At 38.8% G+C, this 19,916-nt stretch overlaps 1 protein-coding gene across 2 annotated transcripts in view; it reads right to left on the reverse strand.

Annotated features, from left to right (window-relative positions):
• LOC137294864 (leucine-rich repeat-containing protein 9-like) overlaps positions 1 to 19,916 on the reverse strand; it is a 47,597-nt gene that overhangs the window by 27,179 nt on the left and 502 nt on the right. Inside the window, exons 2-10 of one of the 2 annotated variants that reach the window (XM_067826008.1) lie at positions 9,741 to 9,850; positions 6,326 to 6,600; positions 5,450 to 5,671; positions 4,512 to 4,652; positions 3,945 to 4,008; positions 3,659 to 3,729; positions 2,521 to 2,703; positions 1,412 to 1,567; positions 534 to 629 (exon numbers count right to left, since the gene is read on the reverse strand). In XM_067826008.1, coding sequence (XP_067682109.1) covers positions 534 to 629; positions 1,412 to 1,567; positions 2,521 to 2,703; positions 3,659 to 3,729; positions 3,945 to 4,008; positions 4,512 to 4,652; positions 5,450 to 5,671; positions 6,326 to 6,499 — 1,107 coding nt within the window. In that variant the 5' untranslated portion in view covers positions 6,500 to 6,600; positions 9,741 to 9,850. Of the gene's footprint in view, positions 1 to 533; positions 630 to 1,411; positions 1,568 to 2,520; positions 2,704 to 3,658; positions 3,730 to 3,944; positions 4,009 to 4,511; positions 4,653 to 5,449; positions 5,672 to 6,325; positions 6,601 to 8,178; positions 8,228 to 9,740; positions 9,851 to 19,916 lie in introns of those variants that run through there. The other variant, XM_067826007.1, reaches the window with a different exon arrangement.

Genomic DNA, 19,916 nt, shown 5'->3' on the forward strand with positions numbered 1-19,916 from the left:
AGAATGTGCCACTGTCCTTGTATCAATAGTAAACTTCCAAATTTTATTTTAATGGGCCATTTTTCATTCTAATGTGCAAAATGGCACATGGCCACTGCCTTTCCCAATCCTTGCTTTTGGCACAAAATATTATACTTTGTTTTTACAAAGAATGACTTTGTTTATATTTCTTTGCACTGCTGTTCAGGACAGTTTTCAGAAGTTCAAATTTAACATGACAAGGAATCATAACATTTTTACAAATCTGATCTTCAATAATGATGGTGTTTGGGTTGCAAGGTATTGCACAATAAATGTAAACCTACTGACTGGGTTTATATGAACTATACTATTTTCCCCTCCGTAATGCGAAAGCCCCAAAATGATCCACGTTCCCTAGGTTCTAAATCGCCCATCACAATTGGGCTTCTGTTCAATGTATTATGTAAAAACATAGTTTCATTTTTGTGGTAGCATTTTATATATGATCACTGACTGAGTGTTAGTTTAACAGGACAACAATGAAATCAACTGTCTGGCATGTATGGTGGTACCTTGGATTCTTTTGCATCCTTCTCACTCTCAGTGTCACTGATGCACATGTTAAGGTCCTCTCCTGACTGCTGCAGTTCCTGCACCTCCCGCTCCAGCTGCATATAGGAAACAACAACAGTAGCAGATCAGTGGGGTTGGGTTGGGTATATGTGTGTGTTTTACAGTTTAAGTGATACTGTGAGCAAACTTGAAATACCCAAGTACTAGAATTTGTACTTTACTAAGAAAATGACATCCCAAATATGACATATGTTGCATGTCCCATTACAGAAGGAATACCCATTGCAAATGGAATACTCATTGCTATATGAGTACCGCTGCTACAGGAAAATCTATTACAGAAGAGGTGCCACACCATCTACTCTAAGGAACTTCTGGAAATGCCGGACACACTGTTTAAGATGATGTGAATGCCCAGATGCAGGCCCACATATTAATGTTGGATAGATGCCTCAGACAGAGAGCAACAATGCAAAAACTGTGTGTGGAAGCATGCACAAAGTAAATGACTTGTAGACAATAGGTATATAAAACCTGCATGACCTAAGTATGGTCACCAACTAGTAGCATGTTAATCAAAGTAAAAGTTAGTAAAACAATTCAAATACCTGTATAAATGATAGTACCAAAGTGCTGAATAATGGAAGCAACAAAAATCAACATGATGTCTATGTATGGCAAAATCATATCAAGAGAAGAGGAAGTTCAAAGGCAGCTAACTTCCAGGCTGTGATGGAGATAAAATAGCACAAGCAAAACAGACCATTATAGCATATAAAATAGTAATAATAGTTCACCAGTTAATCAGCCAGTCTTTACAGTGTTCAAGCATCATGGACAAAAATGTAAATACATTAAGAGTTTGTAAATGGCTAACCTCCTTCACAGCAAATACTATCTTTCTCATTCTCTGGTAAGGTCCCTCCAATAAATGGCGCTTGTGTGTCTCCAGCTTGGAGACAAGAGCCGTCAGATTACGTCGTATGACTTTCAGCCTCATGTTGTAGTACATCTTCTTTTTAGTCACAGTAGTCTGCAATATTGGCCACAGATACATCAATAACTTCTGAGTCATTCTTTACAACTTACAAGGAAAAAAAACCCATTTCAGTCACACCCACACTCAAACCAACAGATGAAAGCTACAACAGATATGACGGATTAAGTGTAAGAAATCATTATGACACAAAAGAAGCTGAGTCTACAACATGCCTTTTCATTTTTTCTACTTTGCATTATTTCAACATTTTTCTTCCAAACAGCTCTTTGGTAAATGTATATGAGCTGAAATAATGTCACCACATAATGCTTTATGATGGAACAGGTGGAACTTTTCAGTGAGAACAAGATGATTTGCACTTGACACTTCGTTTCTTATCATATGATCCAGTTTGTTTACAAAAACACTTTCATTTCTTTGCGGTCTTTTGTTAAAACAAAAACCTACATTGTTTAATGTTAATATGCGCATTTTGCTGATTCTGGAGGGTTTATCTTTCGATAGGAAAGGCATGAAAACAACTTATGATACATTTTCATTGTAAATTGGATTTTCAGACTTCACAGTAATACCAAGCCCAGAAATGTTGTGTATACAATAAAGAATAAGTTGACTGCCAAAATATTTTGTCTTATATTAGTAATACCAAACTTTAAATTAACTTTACCCCTTTGTTTATCTTTATGACAAGTGGATCTGTAAACCTACCATAGAGATCTGTGGGTCTGTATTATAAACAGAAAAATGACCACATCCAATCAAATAATGATGGCAGTTTAGTGGCCAGGGCCTCCTTTCACAAAGCATTAAGGCGATCAAGGTCGTAAGTCACCAATGTAACCTTTGTGCAATGTTAAAGAATGGGAGTTAACCTGAGTAAAGATAGCTATGTGGAGGGAACCCTGGTCAGAAAATATTCTCCTATTCACTGAAACTATGATAGTAATTATCAGTGAAATTACTACTAGTATATTGTTCACACTTACTTCTGCCAGATCACTGAGTTGTTTAGCAGTGATGTCGTATGTGTCGAGACGCAACAGGTTTGGTAGATGATACAACACGTGGGTGGAATAGTTACACAGCTGGCTCACAGGACAGGCGGAGTACAGAGGATCTTTCAGACTCACACTGTTCAGATGAGGGAACCGCGCAAGGTTGGTCAAGTCCTACAGTGATCACAAAAAAACTCATGGAGAGTATGTATCATAAACAAGAACACAACGTCATCAATATCCCACAATGGCAAAATAGGAGATAATACAAAACTGTGTTGAGATGAAAACTGAGTGGTGACGAATGGTATTTGTATGGTATTTGTATGGGTCTTGTTAGTCGCATAAGGCACAATTTCTGATAACAGATTTCTGGTGACATGGATGTATTCAAGAACCTGTTCTGGTTCCAAATAGTGAGCCTGCCATATATGACTTCACTAGACTGGACCAAGTATACTACCACGCTTGGCTGCACAACTGTTGACAGATGTACACATGCTATTCATGCAACATAGTCTAAGGGATTTTTGTAGCCTGTTGCATGTCAGTGTGACTAACCAGGACCTGCACCTTGAAACAATGCTATCACCATTGCCATAAAATGTTTTTTGTCACTGGCAGTACTCAACAAAATAAGGTCTTACAGCACGCCACAACCTACTTACAGGCCCTATTGCTGTGAACAGGTGTGAAATTTTGATGATTAATTCATTAGAACCTAAATTACAAACATTCTGCTCCAGCAGTCTTTTCAGATGGTTAAAATCAACAAAACAATCAAATCATTTCATGGACACAATTGCTGCAATTAATGGAATAATGTTAATCAAATTAAAATGAATAAACAATGCCTTTAACATTTTTCAGAGGGCTACACATGTGATCCACTCTCCAGGTGTCAGACCTCCATTTTGTAGAAGCCCTGGTGGCAATGGGGGAGACTGCTGCTGGCAATGAGGTGCCCTACTTTGAGAGAGGCAGGTTCAATCTTGGATGGAACTCAACACACATATTACTGCAGTATTACATTTAAAAAAATGAACATAAAATATGCATTACAGTCATAATTCACCATTATTTGATCATGCTGTGCTAGATCAGAGTTGCAAGAAAAACAGACATTTACCTTTAGTGATGATATATTGTTTCCAGACAAGTTGAGATCTTCCAATCTGATGTTGGCATCAAGTGATCTGCCTACAAAGAACAATGTTCACTCTAAATGATCCAGCAATACATTTCGGCATCTGTTGAGACATGAAGAAGCAAAGAAACTGAGATGTTAGAAAACAAATACATTAAAAGGCAACACAACTTTAAAGCAGAAGTAACTGCTGTTATTATGGGTGTTTTTATTTTGTAGGTCTGAAATCACAGAAACAATTATGCAACAGTAAAGTTAAACATATTACCTATTTTTTCTATCTTGTTTTCAGCCAAATTCAGCTCCCTCAGTTTCATGAGTGTAGAGATATTCTGAAACCCAATAAAGCATTAAAAGGTAAACAAAGCAAAACTGTACCAAGCTGACAATGAACTAAGCAGTGATAGTGCCATGTTGATCGTAACTCCCACACATCAACATGGACACAGTATGGTGACAACATCCAGGTAAACTGTGGAATTCCATGAGCATGATGAGACACAGAAAGGATGTTGTTTGTAAGATGCTTACTTATTTTAAGAGACATATTGTGTCATACATGAAATTATACAAAAAATATTTCTGACATTACTTCTATCTCATCTAATTTCTACCTGTGACTAGGATAACACATATCATTGTATCCAAGTTGTGTAGACCGATGCTCATGTTATTGACCACTGGATTACCTGGTCTAAACTTGATTATTTACAGACCCCAAACATATAGCTGGAAGACTGCTGAGTGTGGTGTAAAACTAAACTCACTCACTGGTTTTTGTCTAGATGCACATCAACTAGACATCCAGAGACCAGAATGTAAGTTAGATTCTTACCTCTATGTTTGTGATGTTGTTGTCATTGAGCCACAACACTTCCAACTGTGACAACTGAGAGACATTTTCTATGAGGGAGATCTGGTTCCCGTACAAGTAGAGTTTCTTCAGTTGTTTGCATACTTCCACATTTTCAATTTTCTGAAAATATGAAATGACTCTACTATATATTTCAGAAATGGTGAAAATGTATCATATCTTTATGAACCTTCAGCATTATAACTCAGTATTCTCGAAAAGGGTGTTTCCTATTTTGTTTTCTTATTATCTTGGAGTCGGGATAGGGGGTTGTGTGATAGCAGGGTCAGGGAGTGGGACTTGTCTTGTCTTGTCTTCATACTCCCAAACACTGTATCTAACATCTTTTCAAGCCTACCATCTCTACCAAATATGTGCCCTTTTCTCCTTACCTCCCCTTCTTATTAATATATACTGAAAAGCAAAAGAAATGCAACTGTTTTTAATCAAGTTTTTAAGAGGGGAATTCAACATGAACACTTACTTTTATGAGATTTCATTATTTTGAAACTTGTGTTTCTTTTGCTGTTCGGTATAGTAAAAAGACTCTAAATTATCTTCATACATATAACTTTCATACCATAACTATGTTATTACTTTCATCATATATCATGTATTTGTGATACAACCCCTCATTTCATGTTGTTTTCATAACCCCTTAATATCTCTTCCCACACCCTTATCATCACAAACAAATGTTTGCAAAAATCACTTATACAGTTTATATAACTTGTGAACACTGAAATTACTTATTTATAATTACAATTATGCACAAAGCTACAGAAAACTACAGGTCATAGACATTAGTTGTAAATATATCATTCTAAAGTAAACATCTTTCATTCACAAAAATACTCTATTTGTCAAGTAATCCCAAAACATAATTGGTTATTGAGCATGGCATTAAACAAAACTCTAACCTTGATCTGACATTCACACAGCCACAGTTCCTGCAGTTTGGTGAGAGCTGACAATCCATCTATCTTGGTGATAGTTTGACCCATAATTGTCAGCGTGTGCAGGTTTGGGAAGTTTTGTAACCCAACAATTTTAGGGTAGCCAGAGAAAAACATTTCAATAATGTAAGCATTTTCTCCTTCACCACTTGATAACTTGCTGTAGTTGAGGCCATTGCAAGCACACTATGAAAAGAACAGTTGAGAGGTTAATAGTTAAACAGTTGAATATCTAGACACTGGGTAATCTTCAAATTTAATTTCAGATATCATAGCTGTACTATTTTCTTTATGTTCCTTCTCCACCCCATATTTGTGATCAGTTTTGTGAACTCTAAATCTGCTGATAATTTCATAATGTCCCCTGAATGTTCTCTTCATTGTGAATCACTGAATGTTGTATTGATGCAATGTTGAATTACCACTGAATATGAAAAATATAACTTCATATTGATTCTGTTTGTCTTTTTGCCTGCAGATGGCTTTAAATTTAAATAGTTAAGATCATGTAGATATATTCCTTTGCTTATATAGTCAGACTACATCTCTGAATCTCCTGTCTGGAATGTTTGTCAAAACAATGCTAACACTGGTAACAGGTACTATACATACATGAAAAACAATCCAAAGAAAACAATTTGTATAAACTCTTGAATGAATCATATTATTAAGATTGAACTGATAAAGTGAACACTGTAGATCACCCACTGAAAAGGACAAATACAATTGCTATAGAAAATCATGACAAACCCTGTGGATCCCAATGAAAAAAGTCAAAAGTCTGTGATAAAGAAAATGATTGACAGTCAATGAGTTCATAACAATTCAGGAGAATCTTACTATCTCTCTCAGTATCTCTTCTTCAGCACTGTTGGATGTGATTGGTTTTGGTGCTACATAGTCTGTCTTGGACATTGACTGAACAGGTCCTCGACTGGAACCAGATCCTGATGTGGTTGTTGAGGGAGTGTCCAGTGAGCTTATTGTTGATCGCGTGGTGCTTGAGGCAGACATCTTGACAGATGCTGAGTAGAAATACTACAGCCAGTTTGTCACTCACATCTCTACTTCATGTATGTTTGACCACAAAACATCTGATGAAAATATTTCTAGGTCTGAAACATGTATACATTCTGACTGAGATATGTTGTAATATGGTAAACATTGATACAAAGTTGTGTGAAAGTACTTAACAGAAAATATTTACCTGAATCAGGGTGCAACTGGGACAGTAGTCATTAAAGCTACTCAGTTCTTAGTCATGTTCTCAGTGATGTTAGGTGACAATGAATAAAGGATAAGCCTAACATCTTACAACATGACAAGCGGCATAAAACCATATCTCACTCACTCGCTCACTCAGACACTTTAAGCCACTCTCACCTAAAGAATAACTTGATCTTAAAAACAAGTCAGTAGCAGCAACAGGTCAGAGTATTTAGCAAAAGCATGGAATTTCTAAAAGCACATGTTGGAAAACATAAATGAATGATATAGAAATCTTGCTGGAGAAAAAAGGCAAACAAATATGCAAATGCAAATCGTTGTGCCTTTTATTATGTGTGTGACAATCATTGTAACCACACTGTTCTGATGAATTCTGTTGAATTGTAAACCAAAAGTTACTGTGTTCTGTAATCTGATTGGTTGAAAAACATGATTAAATGGTATTAGATTCCCGGAAACTGAAAGACTATTCACCGCGTATTGACACGTAAACAATTGTTTTGTTGTGTCATCGACAGTGGTGACGTCATTCAAATCATATTGTGACGTAAAGTTAGAGTGACGTCACAAATGAGCAACTCCAGATGCTACCATGAGAACCAGCTGAAACGGCCAGCTGATGACACTTCACTGCTGTGTCCGTATTCGATGTAAACGAGTGCAGACACTAAAACCCCTTTGGTTTACTTTTGTGCTTACAATGTCGATAAACATCATGTGTTGGCCAATTTCCGGGTGTTATTGAGTATTTGAAGCACGGGAATATTTCATTTGAAACCTCCGGCTGACGCCGTCGGTTCCAAATGCATTCCCGTGCTTCAAATACTCAATAACACCCGGAAATTGGCCAACACATGATGTTTATCTCCTAAGTGTAAAAAGCTGCATAGACCTATTTAGTATTTCCATTTTTGATAAAGATTCGAAATGCTGAGTAGAATTTTCAATACACATACTCGAATGAATTGTTGTTAATATTATCAAACTGTCAGTCACAGAAATTTGATATATGGGAGTGTTTATTTTACATCAAACGAACTGATTGTGTTGTCATAATGACTGAAGCGTTATGAAAATGTCACGTTGCACAGAGCAAATTAGCACAATTTATACTGGTCTGTAACAGAATGCCCCGTTTACAGAATATGTACATATCGATACAACGTCTGTGAAGTTTTAAATACGGGTTATACAAGTTTTCTTTACATAAACAAAAATACTTGCTGACAAAACATCAATCTTATCCATGGCCGAGCCGATGTTTCCTTGCACGTAACAAAATCGGAAATGCGTCTGTTATCCTGCCTTATTTAGAAAACAAAACATTAGCTCATTTCTTCCGTATCATTTTGAGCCAATTTCAATGTGTTCAGTTGTGACAATCGCAAAGGTGTATGGTGATATATGCAAATTAACGTAAACACAGACCAGACGATAACAATATGATGAACGTCCAAAAAACTCACTGTTCACTTCCGAAGGCCGCCATATTGAAGCTGTGTTTACAATTGTGATTGGGTTATTAAGGTCACGTGTTAAAGGTCATTGCTGAGGCAACCAGGTCATGGAAAGGGAGGGAATTTCAAAAGTAGACTGAAAAGAGGCGTAGTGAACCGTCGTATAGACTGTACCACCGTATATAAACAACAAATGGGACAATTCCACAGTCAAGGTGGCGGGACTGAGGTGACAAAAAACTAACAGTGTGAGGCATATGACATATATCATATCATAATCCGAAATAAATCAAAACGCCCAATCATTTTACAAAGTGAACACAGAGAATAACTGCAATCTGTATGAACCTTTCACAAGGAAGACGTAATTTTAATCATTTTTGTTAATAGCATAAATACCAAAGAAATTTGAGACAGAGCATTCAGTTTTACTGAGAACAACTAGCAAATTTATTTGCCTTTCCACATGTCCGATGAGATACATGTACTGTTATTTTGAGACTTACAAAATATGATTCAGATCACAATGTCCAGAATCAAATGTGAAATAGCAGTGTATAGCAAACTCAAATTCCATATTATTTCGTTTAAGAACTAATCTACAAAAGCGGATCAGAATTTCATTATCGCTCATTGTCCCTAACAATGGCAGCCACAGTTTGGCTTCAGCTTGGCTTTGAAGCATTTACACCTGTTTGTTTGCCACTTGCCGTCCAGAGCCAGCCACACCTCACAAACCCCTGTCCACGACAAACACATTAAATGAAATTTCACGAAATGACTGAAGTATATTGATTGTTGCTACTCAAAATGAATCGAAATGACAGACCCTCGTAGTCATTTAATAAAATGACTGACATTTCCAGTCATTTCACGAAATGTCTAATTTCACAAGCTGACTGTAGGATATATTACTCGAATACTTTAAGTAGAAAGGAGTTGAGAGTGTTTTTGTTGGTCATGCGGTGTGCACACCCGAAGTCAAAAAGTTGGGAGCACAGCGGGTCCTGCGTTTAGGGGACAGACAAAATTATTTGTTTCTTTGATGTTGAACGTCGCACTGAGCAATATACCAACAATATGGTGTTGTGGTCGAATCTGTATATGTTTTGTTATATGTTTTGTTATTCTAATTTACGTTTGATTTCAACTCAAGCATTTGTTAGGAGAAAAAGGACAATCAGCTACCAATATATACGGACCATATCTGTCCCTTGTGAATAAATAGTGTTACTTCCTACCTACTGCTGAGGGCGTAGGCGGAGTTGGGGAAGGGAGAAAGATGGGACCCTGCACATATATGTCTTGTATTACCCACTGGAACTTTAAGAGATACATTGAAGGTACGAAATTTCAGTCACACATAAACATAAATTTCAGTCAAACATAAACATAAATTTCAGTCAAACATAAAAATGAATTTCAGTCAAAGAAACGCTAGTTCAGGGCACGTATGTTGTGGCCTTAAATGCACGCAATCGGATTAATTTGTGACACCATGAGCAATGGACGATTTTATAATTGTATTTCCTTTTAAAAGAACACCGTGACGTTACTTGTCTTCAACTGACCAATCATCAATGAAAATCGCTGAAACAGACATGTTCCAATGTCGTAAGTTCTAGAGTCGGGACCCAAAGCAACCTGGATCTGGCTAACATCGGACTTCCTGGCTTGATGTCTGAAAACAAGAAGAGCTATAATAAATATAACATTTCTGCTGTGTCAAGTGTTAAGTCAACCGGGGAAGGTCTTATTTGTTACCTATAGAGATAAGATTATCCTTCAGTTGTGTTTTGACTAGAAATCCTCAGTCGCCTGACAGAAGGAAACATATATGAAGGGTCACCTGGTCTATCTATCTGTCTGTCTGTCTGTCTAGCTGACCACCCGCCCGCCTATCTTTCTATTTATCTATCTATCTATCTATCTATCTATCTATCTATCTATCTATCTATCTATCTATCTATCTATCTATCTATCTATCTATCTCTCTCTGTCTGTCTATCTATCTATTCTTAAATGCACACACAGAGATAAAGTGTGTGTGTGTCTGCGCGCTCGCGTGTTTGTGATCTCATGAAAAACGAAACCTCACAAAAGTAATATTTTAACACCATACATCTGAAAAATCAATAATACATCCATAAATTCAATAACATATTGCGAAAACCCGATACGACAACTCCCCTCCTATAAAACCATATTTAATACACATATCACACACAGCTGGCACTGTAACTGAATAGTTGGACAACTAATATATATTTGATTTGACAAATCCTCCTCTTGTTTATCTTACTTTCAACGTAAAATCTCCCCCTGAGCATAAACAACATCGCTGCAGGAAAACTCGTGACACAAAATAATCACAGCGCCCATTTCTCCCAGGCATGCGGTTTTCTTATTTAAGTAAGAGGTTATCAATATTTTGTTATCGTAGACGGAGAACATAAAGCGAAAACATTGATCCCAGTTTGGGGACACGACCCAGTATCTGCCGCCATAGCTGGTCGTGAACGTGGCGCCATACACAGTTGTGCCCTCTTCAAGGTAAGACTTACTTTGAGAGGTGATCGATGTGGATTTTATTAGTATCGTTTGAAATATGTTGTAAAGATTGATCGTTATTTGAAACTTGCTGGATATTTTATAACAGTGTACTTGTATAATAATTCATTTTATTATATGATCAGATGCATTACATACAGATTTCATAAGCATCGCTTGAAATATGTTTTAAAAATCGATCGTTTGATCGTTATTTAAAAATCGTTGGCTATTTTGCAATAATGTATAATAATTCAGTATATTATAAGATTAGATGCACTGCCCCTGGATACAATGTGTGTTTAATGACAGTGTTGTAAGGGCGGTTGGGTAGGCTAGTGGTTAAAGCGTCACACCGGGTTTGATTCCCCACATGGGCACAATGTGTGAATCCTATTTCTGGTGTCACCCACCATGATGTTGCTGAAATATTGCTGAACACAGCGTAAAACCTAAAACTCACTCTGGGATCACAGGTCCTCTTACAGTATAATTATACCACACAAGTAATCAGCCTGAGATGACATACACTGGAAGCTGTCAAAACCGGCATCTGTCCAATCCGGCAAGTTCTTAACACTGACATAAAACCTCATCCCATCCATGGCTTGTACATTTATCATCAACTCTACAATCTCTGGAATATTGCTTACGGCGGCGTAAAACCAAATTCACTCACTACAGGGTTGTAAAGTTAACCATTGACGTACATTCAACAAATGAGCGGGACCCACATCAAAGACTGTCAGTGGGGGTTTCCAATCCTGTGAATGTACGACTTTGAGTTGACTCGTATTGAAGCCGCATTTCAAGTATTTATCCGATAGTGCATACCAGAGTACCATACACCCATACTCAGTATGTGTCTCAAAGTAAATTTGTTGTGTAATGGTGATGTATTGGTATTTTACGACGAGTTATGGCTTTTGACGACGTTTGTAAAAGAGACTCGAAGATGCTTCGGTGAAAGATCAAAGGCGCCGAGAATACTTTAGCAGACGATAACGTGCACTTTTTGCATTACGTCACAATGTGTTGACGTCACGATGGATGTCAGTTTGCCATCGCCTCGTACAGCCTCCTACAGTAAACTGCATCGTCGCATCCCGTTCCTTGGTTTGCAGTTGCATCACACAGCTAACATCACTGGTGGAAACATTACGTTTATGTTTTCCGAAGGATAAAATGTTTCATAGTTCGACTCAAAATTTTACGGAGACACGGTAATGTTTGCAATGTTTACATTTCCCTGCTTTAACTATAATAGTTCAGGGCGAAAGTGTGCTTTATGCATGGTGGTGGAACGAACTGTATTTCTTAAATCATTCTCGGTCGCCTGGCAGTTTTTATGTCGATATTTTTTCCCCATTCCCCGTTTTAATCCATCTCCACCATAGATCTAAATGTTGCCACAATAATATTAATTTTCCGTCTTATTTCAACAGTGTGTATGGGTGAAATTGCTGATGTATTCTAAACTTCGTACCGTGAATAGAGGCAGCAAAGCAGGCTTGCACCGACACATCCGGTTCATGTACATGTCCTCCTAGTTTGTTGGTTGACTGACGCCGTACTCATCAATATTCGGGATATATGATAATATTCGAGTTAAGTCCAGGCAATCCGGTAATTGGTGTTATGGCGTTTGACCCAAATCAACAAGCACGCGGTTCCTTTAGTAGCAACTGTGTTGCTACTTGCGACCCATTGGCATGACAGAACCGATGATCTAAGCTTTAATCCTGATTCGCGCCGAGTATGTTTCAGATGTTTCTCCCAACACATGAGTACTGTTCAGGACGACGTCAAACCGTACTCCTTCAGTCAGACCCTGACATTTATTAAAGTAATAGAGTGATTTCACTGGAAAAGGCTTCACACATTGTACCCGTGTGGGAAATCGAACCCGGCTCCGGACGCATTAAACACTAGACTACGCCACCGCCCCACAGTTAATAAATAATGTGAACTGCACACTGTGAATTGTACATTTTTCTTCCTGCCATTGGACAGATGGAATCAAAGGTCACGCCGTGTTTTAACAGATGCAACAGATGTAATGTTCGCCATGATCAGCCACGTAGGTCGGCAATAGGTCAAAAGTAGGGATAATCGGGGGATTTCCTTGTCGAAAAACCAAGGGTGCCGTTCTTCAAAGCGGTCTTAGGGCTATCCTAACTCCCAGACTTAGGACTGTCATAGCGCTAAGGTTGTTTTGTACAACCGCACCCTAGCGTGACTGTGATGTCATATCAGACAGCTGGTTACTCCAGAGGATTAGTGACGATTACCAACCATTCTAAAATCGGAGGCACTGGCATAGGATATGTCGAGGCAAAATCTGATAATTCTTAAAGAATAATTCCCTTGCTTCGTTTAATTGATTGTTCAAGTTAACTTGCCCAGCCATGTAGATTCAGTCAATACCTTATGCTGCAGAATTAGTGAGCTATGATGTTCTACATGAATTAACCTTGGTCTACCGCTGTGTCGGATAAAGTGTTGATGATGCACGGTAGTGCATATGCAGGGGCGATAAAAATATCCCACATAGATCCTGAAACGGACCGTCTTACACATAATTCATGTACTCAGCTTTTATGTAGAGTCTCCCACACACATCCTGAACCAGACTGACCGAGCGCCATAATCTTCAAATAATACAGGCATACATGAGTGTTACATAGTCTCCCTGACAGGCCCGGACACAGACTTGCGGATGAATAATTCATATATGTATAGGCGTGAAATATATACTCTCCCACTCAAGATACCAAACAGTCCTGTTGACATAAAGGAGTTAAATACACTCTTCACTAAAAGAAGAGCATAATCCGAATTTAGATGAATGTATTTCATTAGTTTAAGAGCAATCATTTCGTGTAATTTCAATGGTAAAAAAGTAGTCTTATTGCTTTGTATGGCCATCATTGGCAGCAATTACTGTTTGGCACAGTCTTTGCACAGACTGGAAAAATCGACAAAGTGGCTTTTGCGGAATTCTTCCCCACTCTTCTTGCAATGCAATGGCCAGTTTTGGACGTGTCTGAGGCGTGTTTTACATTGACGTTACACTTCGATATAGTATATCCATCGGAGGTGTTCTACCGGTGTTAGATCTGGATATCGCGAAGGCCATAGCAAGACATTGACGGTAGAATTGGCAAAGTGGCTGACCGTGACGCGTGCACCATGTGGAGCAGTGTTGTCGTGCTGGAACAAGTTGTTGATGTACTGATTTGACATCCAATTTCCATGAAACACCATTAAACCAGATCTTTCCGCACTGCAAGTTGTACCCCACATCTCTACACTTCCACGACCGAAGCTGTCGATCTGTCGAATGCAGTTAGGGGCAAACGTTAATGTCTCCCACAATAAACACGCTGTCTTCAACCTCGCCGGTGAAGACGAAATCATGATTCATCATTGAACCAGACTCGCCTCCAGTTTCTAAGGTTTCAGGTTTCCGAAAGCGATGGAAGTCCCTCAAAACAAGGGCGACAACTGGCCTTCCTGGTCCAATGCCCACTTCGCAATCGATTTCTGACAGTTTGGGCTGAAGTTCTTCTCAAACCAGGGTCCGTTGTGCAGTGTCCACAGTTGTGACAAGACGATGACGTAACTGAGCAGCCTGGATGTGGAGGTTCCTGGGCGTGGGTGGTAACTCTTGGACGACCGTTTCTCGGACGTTTTGGGGCGGAAATGGAACGGCAGACAACGACTCTCCAGATTGAAGGAGGCCTGCTGCAATGTTTCGATTGGCGGGACTCAGTCGTGGCATCATGACTTCGTCTTTTCCAGGTAAAAACGAATGGCAAAATTAAACACAACGTTTGCCTTTCCACATTGGTCGATTCCAGATGCTTTTCCGCATACTTGATCGTTCGTTCATTTTGCTTTTTTTTTTTTTTCGGTGCCATTTGACGAAATACCAAGGTTACAAATCTTGGCACGTCACGACTTCTTCAACTTCAGTGGAAACATGAATGTTCTATTGTACACAATGCATGTACATGTATACAGGTGTAATCTTAATGATAAGACTCCTTATAGCTCTTAACTTCACACGCGTGTATGCTCAAAGCGCTAAACCATTATTATCCGGATCAAATGAAATAGTGTCCAGTTGATTTTCATTCTCACACCCCTTAGGATTATGAAATCAATTCCCCTTGTGAGGCTCTGGAAGGTTAACTCACATTACCATCTCAACCTACCGGGTACCCATGTCCTGCTTGGGGACCAGAGGCATATTTTTAAAATACATATGCACAATGTGGATTAAATGTAAAGCATCAGCCGAGTGTTTATCGTGCCTTGAAGTTGCAATCACCCTTTGTGCATTGCCAGCTATTTTGAAAAGGATTCATCTACACAACAAACATGTGTTTCAGCTGCAGTTATCAATGTAAGCAGTAGGTCAGTAGACGGGTCACACTGAATTAATTAGACTAAAACCTAGGCTATGAAATGAATACATTTTACAGAGAGAGTGAGTGAGATTGGCTTTACGCCGCTTTTAGCAATATCCCAGCAATAGCAATTTTTACATAAAGTACCCACGTGGAGAATTGAACCCGTGTCTTTGGCGTGACGCTTCAACCCTTAGGCTATCCAACTGCCCCTTTTCAGACGAAACAGTTCCTAAATTATAATGATACAGAGTGAGTGATTTTTGTTTTATGCCACACTCAGCAATATTGAAGCTATATGGCTGCGGTCTGTAAATAATCGAGTCTGGACTAGACAATCCAGTGATCAACAGCAACTGGGATGTGATGATGTCAAGTCAGCGAGTCTGACCACCCGATCCCGTTAGTCGCCTCTTACTGCAAGCGTGGGTTACTGAAGATCAATTTTAACCTGGATCTTCCATTGTTCCATTATAACAATAAAATATAATGGAAAAGAGCGCAGATACTCTTTCTTTATTTTTAGAAACAATAGTAATCCAGACTTGTCACAGACTTGCATGGGCTTTCTTGGATAGATTTGTTGACTAAGCGTTGTTGATTTGTCCGTTAGCTGCTAGTGTCTCTAATGAACAATTAGTCCAATATAATTTTCTAAATAGGTGGGAGATAAGGTAAATCTAAACTTTCTTCGTTTAAGGCATTTGAGTTGCTAAAATAAAATATAATGTCCAGGGATTGTAAGACAGAGTGAAACGTTCCTATACCTATAGACACATTCCCAGACCGTTATGCTAACCAGATGGTGTTATTTCTGGTTTGGCGGTGGTGATAGTATGTCAGGTGGGCCTGACTGTTCATGGCGGCAGGAATATAATCAGTGATAAATGAAGGTCATCTTTTTAGCACAACAAACATCCGAAGTCTAATTCAGAGCGGAGGAATCATATGACCTTTGACCTTGACTTTTTGTCATCCCCCCCCCCCCCCCCCCAAAAAAAAAAAAGGGGGGGGGGAGTGTTGTTAAGCTCAACTCAGGCAATGTCCATCTAGAGGTCAGTGTGAGTTACTGTATGGTGAATCCAGTCGTTATATTGCTGGAATATTGCTTTCAAGCCTCATGAGACCAAGCAACCACCCATTGGTATAGCCTTGCTCTAAACTCTACTTAATGGTAAGGGCAAAGAATTATGCAGTAATTCTAGTTAGGCAATCTAGATAATTGGAAAATCTAGTTACTCAAGTGTGTTAAGGAATAAAGCGTAAAATCTATTTACAGTGTTGAGATATTATCATGTAAACAGGTATAAGTAAACACAATCTCGTAACTGGAATAACTGAATTTTCATCATTTGAGTAAACTGTTCATGCAAGAAAACGGAGGAGAGATTTACCATACTTTGTCAGTATGGGTTTAACGCTGGGGTTGTGTCGTTACAGAAGTACATAGTACAAAACGATCTCGCCATTAGTGGTCTCAAACCAGGAAAATGTTATTTCATCACACACTGTGCATAGATAACTTTCACGTGAATAGAAAGACATTTTATGTTTTTGCAATGAACTACAGTCATGTTTGACAACACTATAAGGGAACTTCAGGAACTGGGCCCTTATTCTCGAAACGTTCGTAGTCCTAAGAATTCTTAACTTGGATCGTAGCCAGTGTGTTAACTATGGGCTTAAGAAGTTCGTAGGGTTACGAACGTTTCGAGAATAGCTAACCTGGACGTTAAGGTGGGCAGTCTACTACCTTGATTCATATGCAGTGTATAGAACTATTGCTAATATATTTAGGGCAGGTGTTTCCGCAGTTCACAAATGTGTACGTGGCGTCTGCGCTACGTTATCTGAAAGATCGTTTACAAAATATGTAAACATCCCAGAATGTGATGAACTGAGACATATGCTTCAGGATATGAAGTTGACAGAATGGATTTCTTCCTGAATCATGAAAAGAGACATCTGATTGTTCAGTAGATGCTCGGCGATCTTGAGTACGATACGACTGGTATGGCTGACTTGGGTGATTCCAGCAAGTTCAAAGCGGTGGCGGTTGATGAGCGAGACTCATTGACTAGTGTTGCATCAGACGGAACTGGTGGTCTCTTTCCTCGCGGTGTTGTCTTTCTTCCACTTCTTGTTTTACCTTTTACGGTTCTGTCTTCTTCATTTCTGCATCAGTTTTCTTATCTTCTAATGACATCATAGCATTTTCAAATTTTGTATTACTTTCTTTGAACATACTTCCTCAAACTGTCTCCAGTCTTGTGTTCTACATGTATATTCTCTTTTCATTTTTCATGGGCTTCTTTTTGACTTGGTCCTGTGACTTCCTCTCTCGTCTGACTTCCTCTCTTATCTGACTTCCTCTCTCACTTCCTTTCTCATCTGACTTCCTGACTTTTCACTATCCCAGAAATTTCGTTTGAATGTGTGCATAGGTATTTTCCACTGGATGCAACTCTTTTCCCATCCTTGTATCGTTATTGTATCTGACACTGTTGTATATATATTGCTCCTTTATTATTTTGTGGACTTTCAAGTAGTTCCTCAACATTTATTCATTCCAAATAGACACGATATAACCAGTCCGGTTCATGATTCCACGAAAGTTCACGCGTGACCCTCTTCACAACAGGTTTCTTCTTAGAGTGTAACTGCTCTCTGTGATCTCTTAAGATGTCTTAAATATGTGGCGAAATACTCACCTCAGCAAACATAAATGCTATTCACATGACTACAAATACTCCAAGAGTATTTACATTAATAGGTAAATATACTTTTATTGGACCTATTGGAGTCGAATAAGTATACTTTTATTTAGGTCTGTTTACTCCAGGAGTAAACTTACTCATGTAAACAATACGTACACATGTCGTCCTAAGTACATATACTTACATAGCTTAAAGTATGTTTAATCACATAAGTATATGTATCCATGTGAAAGGGACTTTATCATTCTCAGTATTATTCTGTATAATGTATGAGAAGTGTAACAAATAATAAAGAACCAAAGTTTACTTAGACTGACATAGTTAAGATGTAGTTCAAACAATATCTATCTAAATAATACACCTTTTGAAAGGTACAAATGCTCAGCATGAAAAAGTGTCATAAGGAAAATTACAGTTATGCTCCACTATTTTTGAACTTCAGTTTTAGTGTGTTCATATACCCAAGGAGTGTCACTCTGATTAATGCAACGAAATGTTGGGTCATGTCATCCGACAGTGTCTGCACAACAGGTTATTTTAGATACGTGCATAGACTAGACTACATAACAACGTCTCCTCTGACAGCCTCTGCCTATAATCTGGTACACCGGACGTAATACGTTTCAACATAAGGTTCACCAGGATCCTAATTTAGTATTTTTCTGTTTTGGAGCTTGATGATTATCCTACCCGCCGTGGTAGTACAATGGAACCTATTGGTTAGAATAACTCCTGGCGGATTTGGGGAGTTGAAAAGATTCCTGCACATAGGAACATCAGGTACAGTGATGACTAGACATATTCACCATCCTGTTGCAACGAGATTACCCCCGCACAATAGCCTTTTGAAAGGGGACCCAAGCCCATCTTATTAAAAGACACGGGTAGTCCAGTAGTGAAAGCGTTCGTCGATCATGCAGAAGGCGCGGGTTCGATTCCCAACATGGGAACAATGTGTGAAGCCTATTTCTGGTGTCCCGTAGTGTTACTACAGGTTGTTCAGCTTGATCCGATCGAGTGAATACCAATACATTGCATGACAGTGTCACAACCGGTTGGGTCTATTTTTGTGAAGGGGAGCACCTTTGTCGGTTCATTGTCAACATGTACGAACAGTCGAGACAAGGTTGTCATCTGACATCTCAGTGTCAACAATGTCCTATTTTTTTAAGCAGATGGTTTAATCTTTCCGATGTGTGCTTCGCACGAAAGCAACATTTGTAACATTCCCTGCTCCCCTGTTTTATGAAATTAATTCGACCTGCGGTTCGAGTTATTTGACCTCCCAGGTCATGCATATGTAGAGTTCCCAGGTCAAGCTGAACAAGCTGTAACTACGTATGTGGTGTTTGGTTCTCTGCACTGAGCCCGGGTCAGAAATCAGTTGAAGTTAAGCAACGCTGGTCGCTGTCAGTCTTTGGATGGGGGACTCCTGAGAATTACTAGTACAACGAAGCAAACATGACACACGTAATCCTTCCTTAGGCAACTGAGTTTGTGCATGAATTTGCCTCTGTTCATCCAGTAGTGAATGGGTACCCGGTGGGATAGGTCATATGACTGTTAACCCTCTAGTTCCTCCTAGGCGTCATGGGTTATGCGTGGAAACGCACTTAATAAATGGGCATTATTATCATTACTATTATTTACACAAATAACTATGGGGATAAAGCTGTTTGTTTGTTTGTGTGTGTGTTTGTTTATTTGATTAAACAGCAATCAAGCAAGTATTAAACGAGTTGACGGAGGTCTGTAAATGAACGATTCTGGACCATACAGTCAAATATCTGACATTTGATCCCGGGATTGATCCCATTTGTCTCCTGTTGCAAGTTCCTTAAGACCTGTTCTGACCCGGATCTTCGCGGTCTGAGAACAAAGCCTTCACGCTTCTTCAAATATGACTCAGACGATTTCTTTTAGTTCTTCTCTGCTGTATTTTACATATCCATTTTAAAACGGTAGTGAACTCCTTAATAGAAAAAGAGATTCCTGAATTAAAACCATAAAATATATAATGAAAAGGAGCCCACTTTCTTAATTTTCAGACACTGTGGTAATCTAG

This window comes from Haliotis asinina, chromosome 8 (genome assembly GCF_037392515.1).
Source record: "Haliotis asinina isolate JCU_RB_2024 chromosome 8, JCU_Hal_asi_v2, whole genome shotgun sequence".
Lineage (NCBI taxonomy): Eukaryota > Metazoa > Mollusca > Gastropoda > Lepetellida > Haliotidae > Haliotis > Haliotis asinina.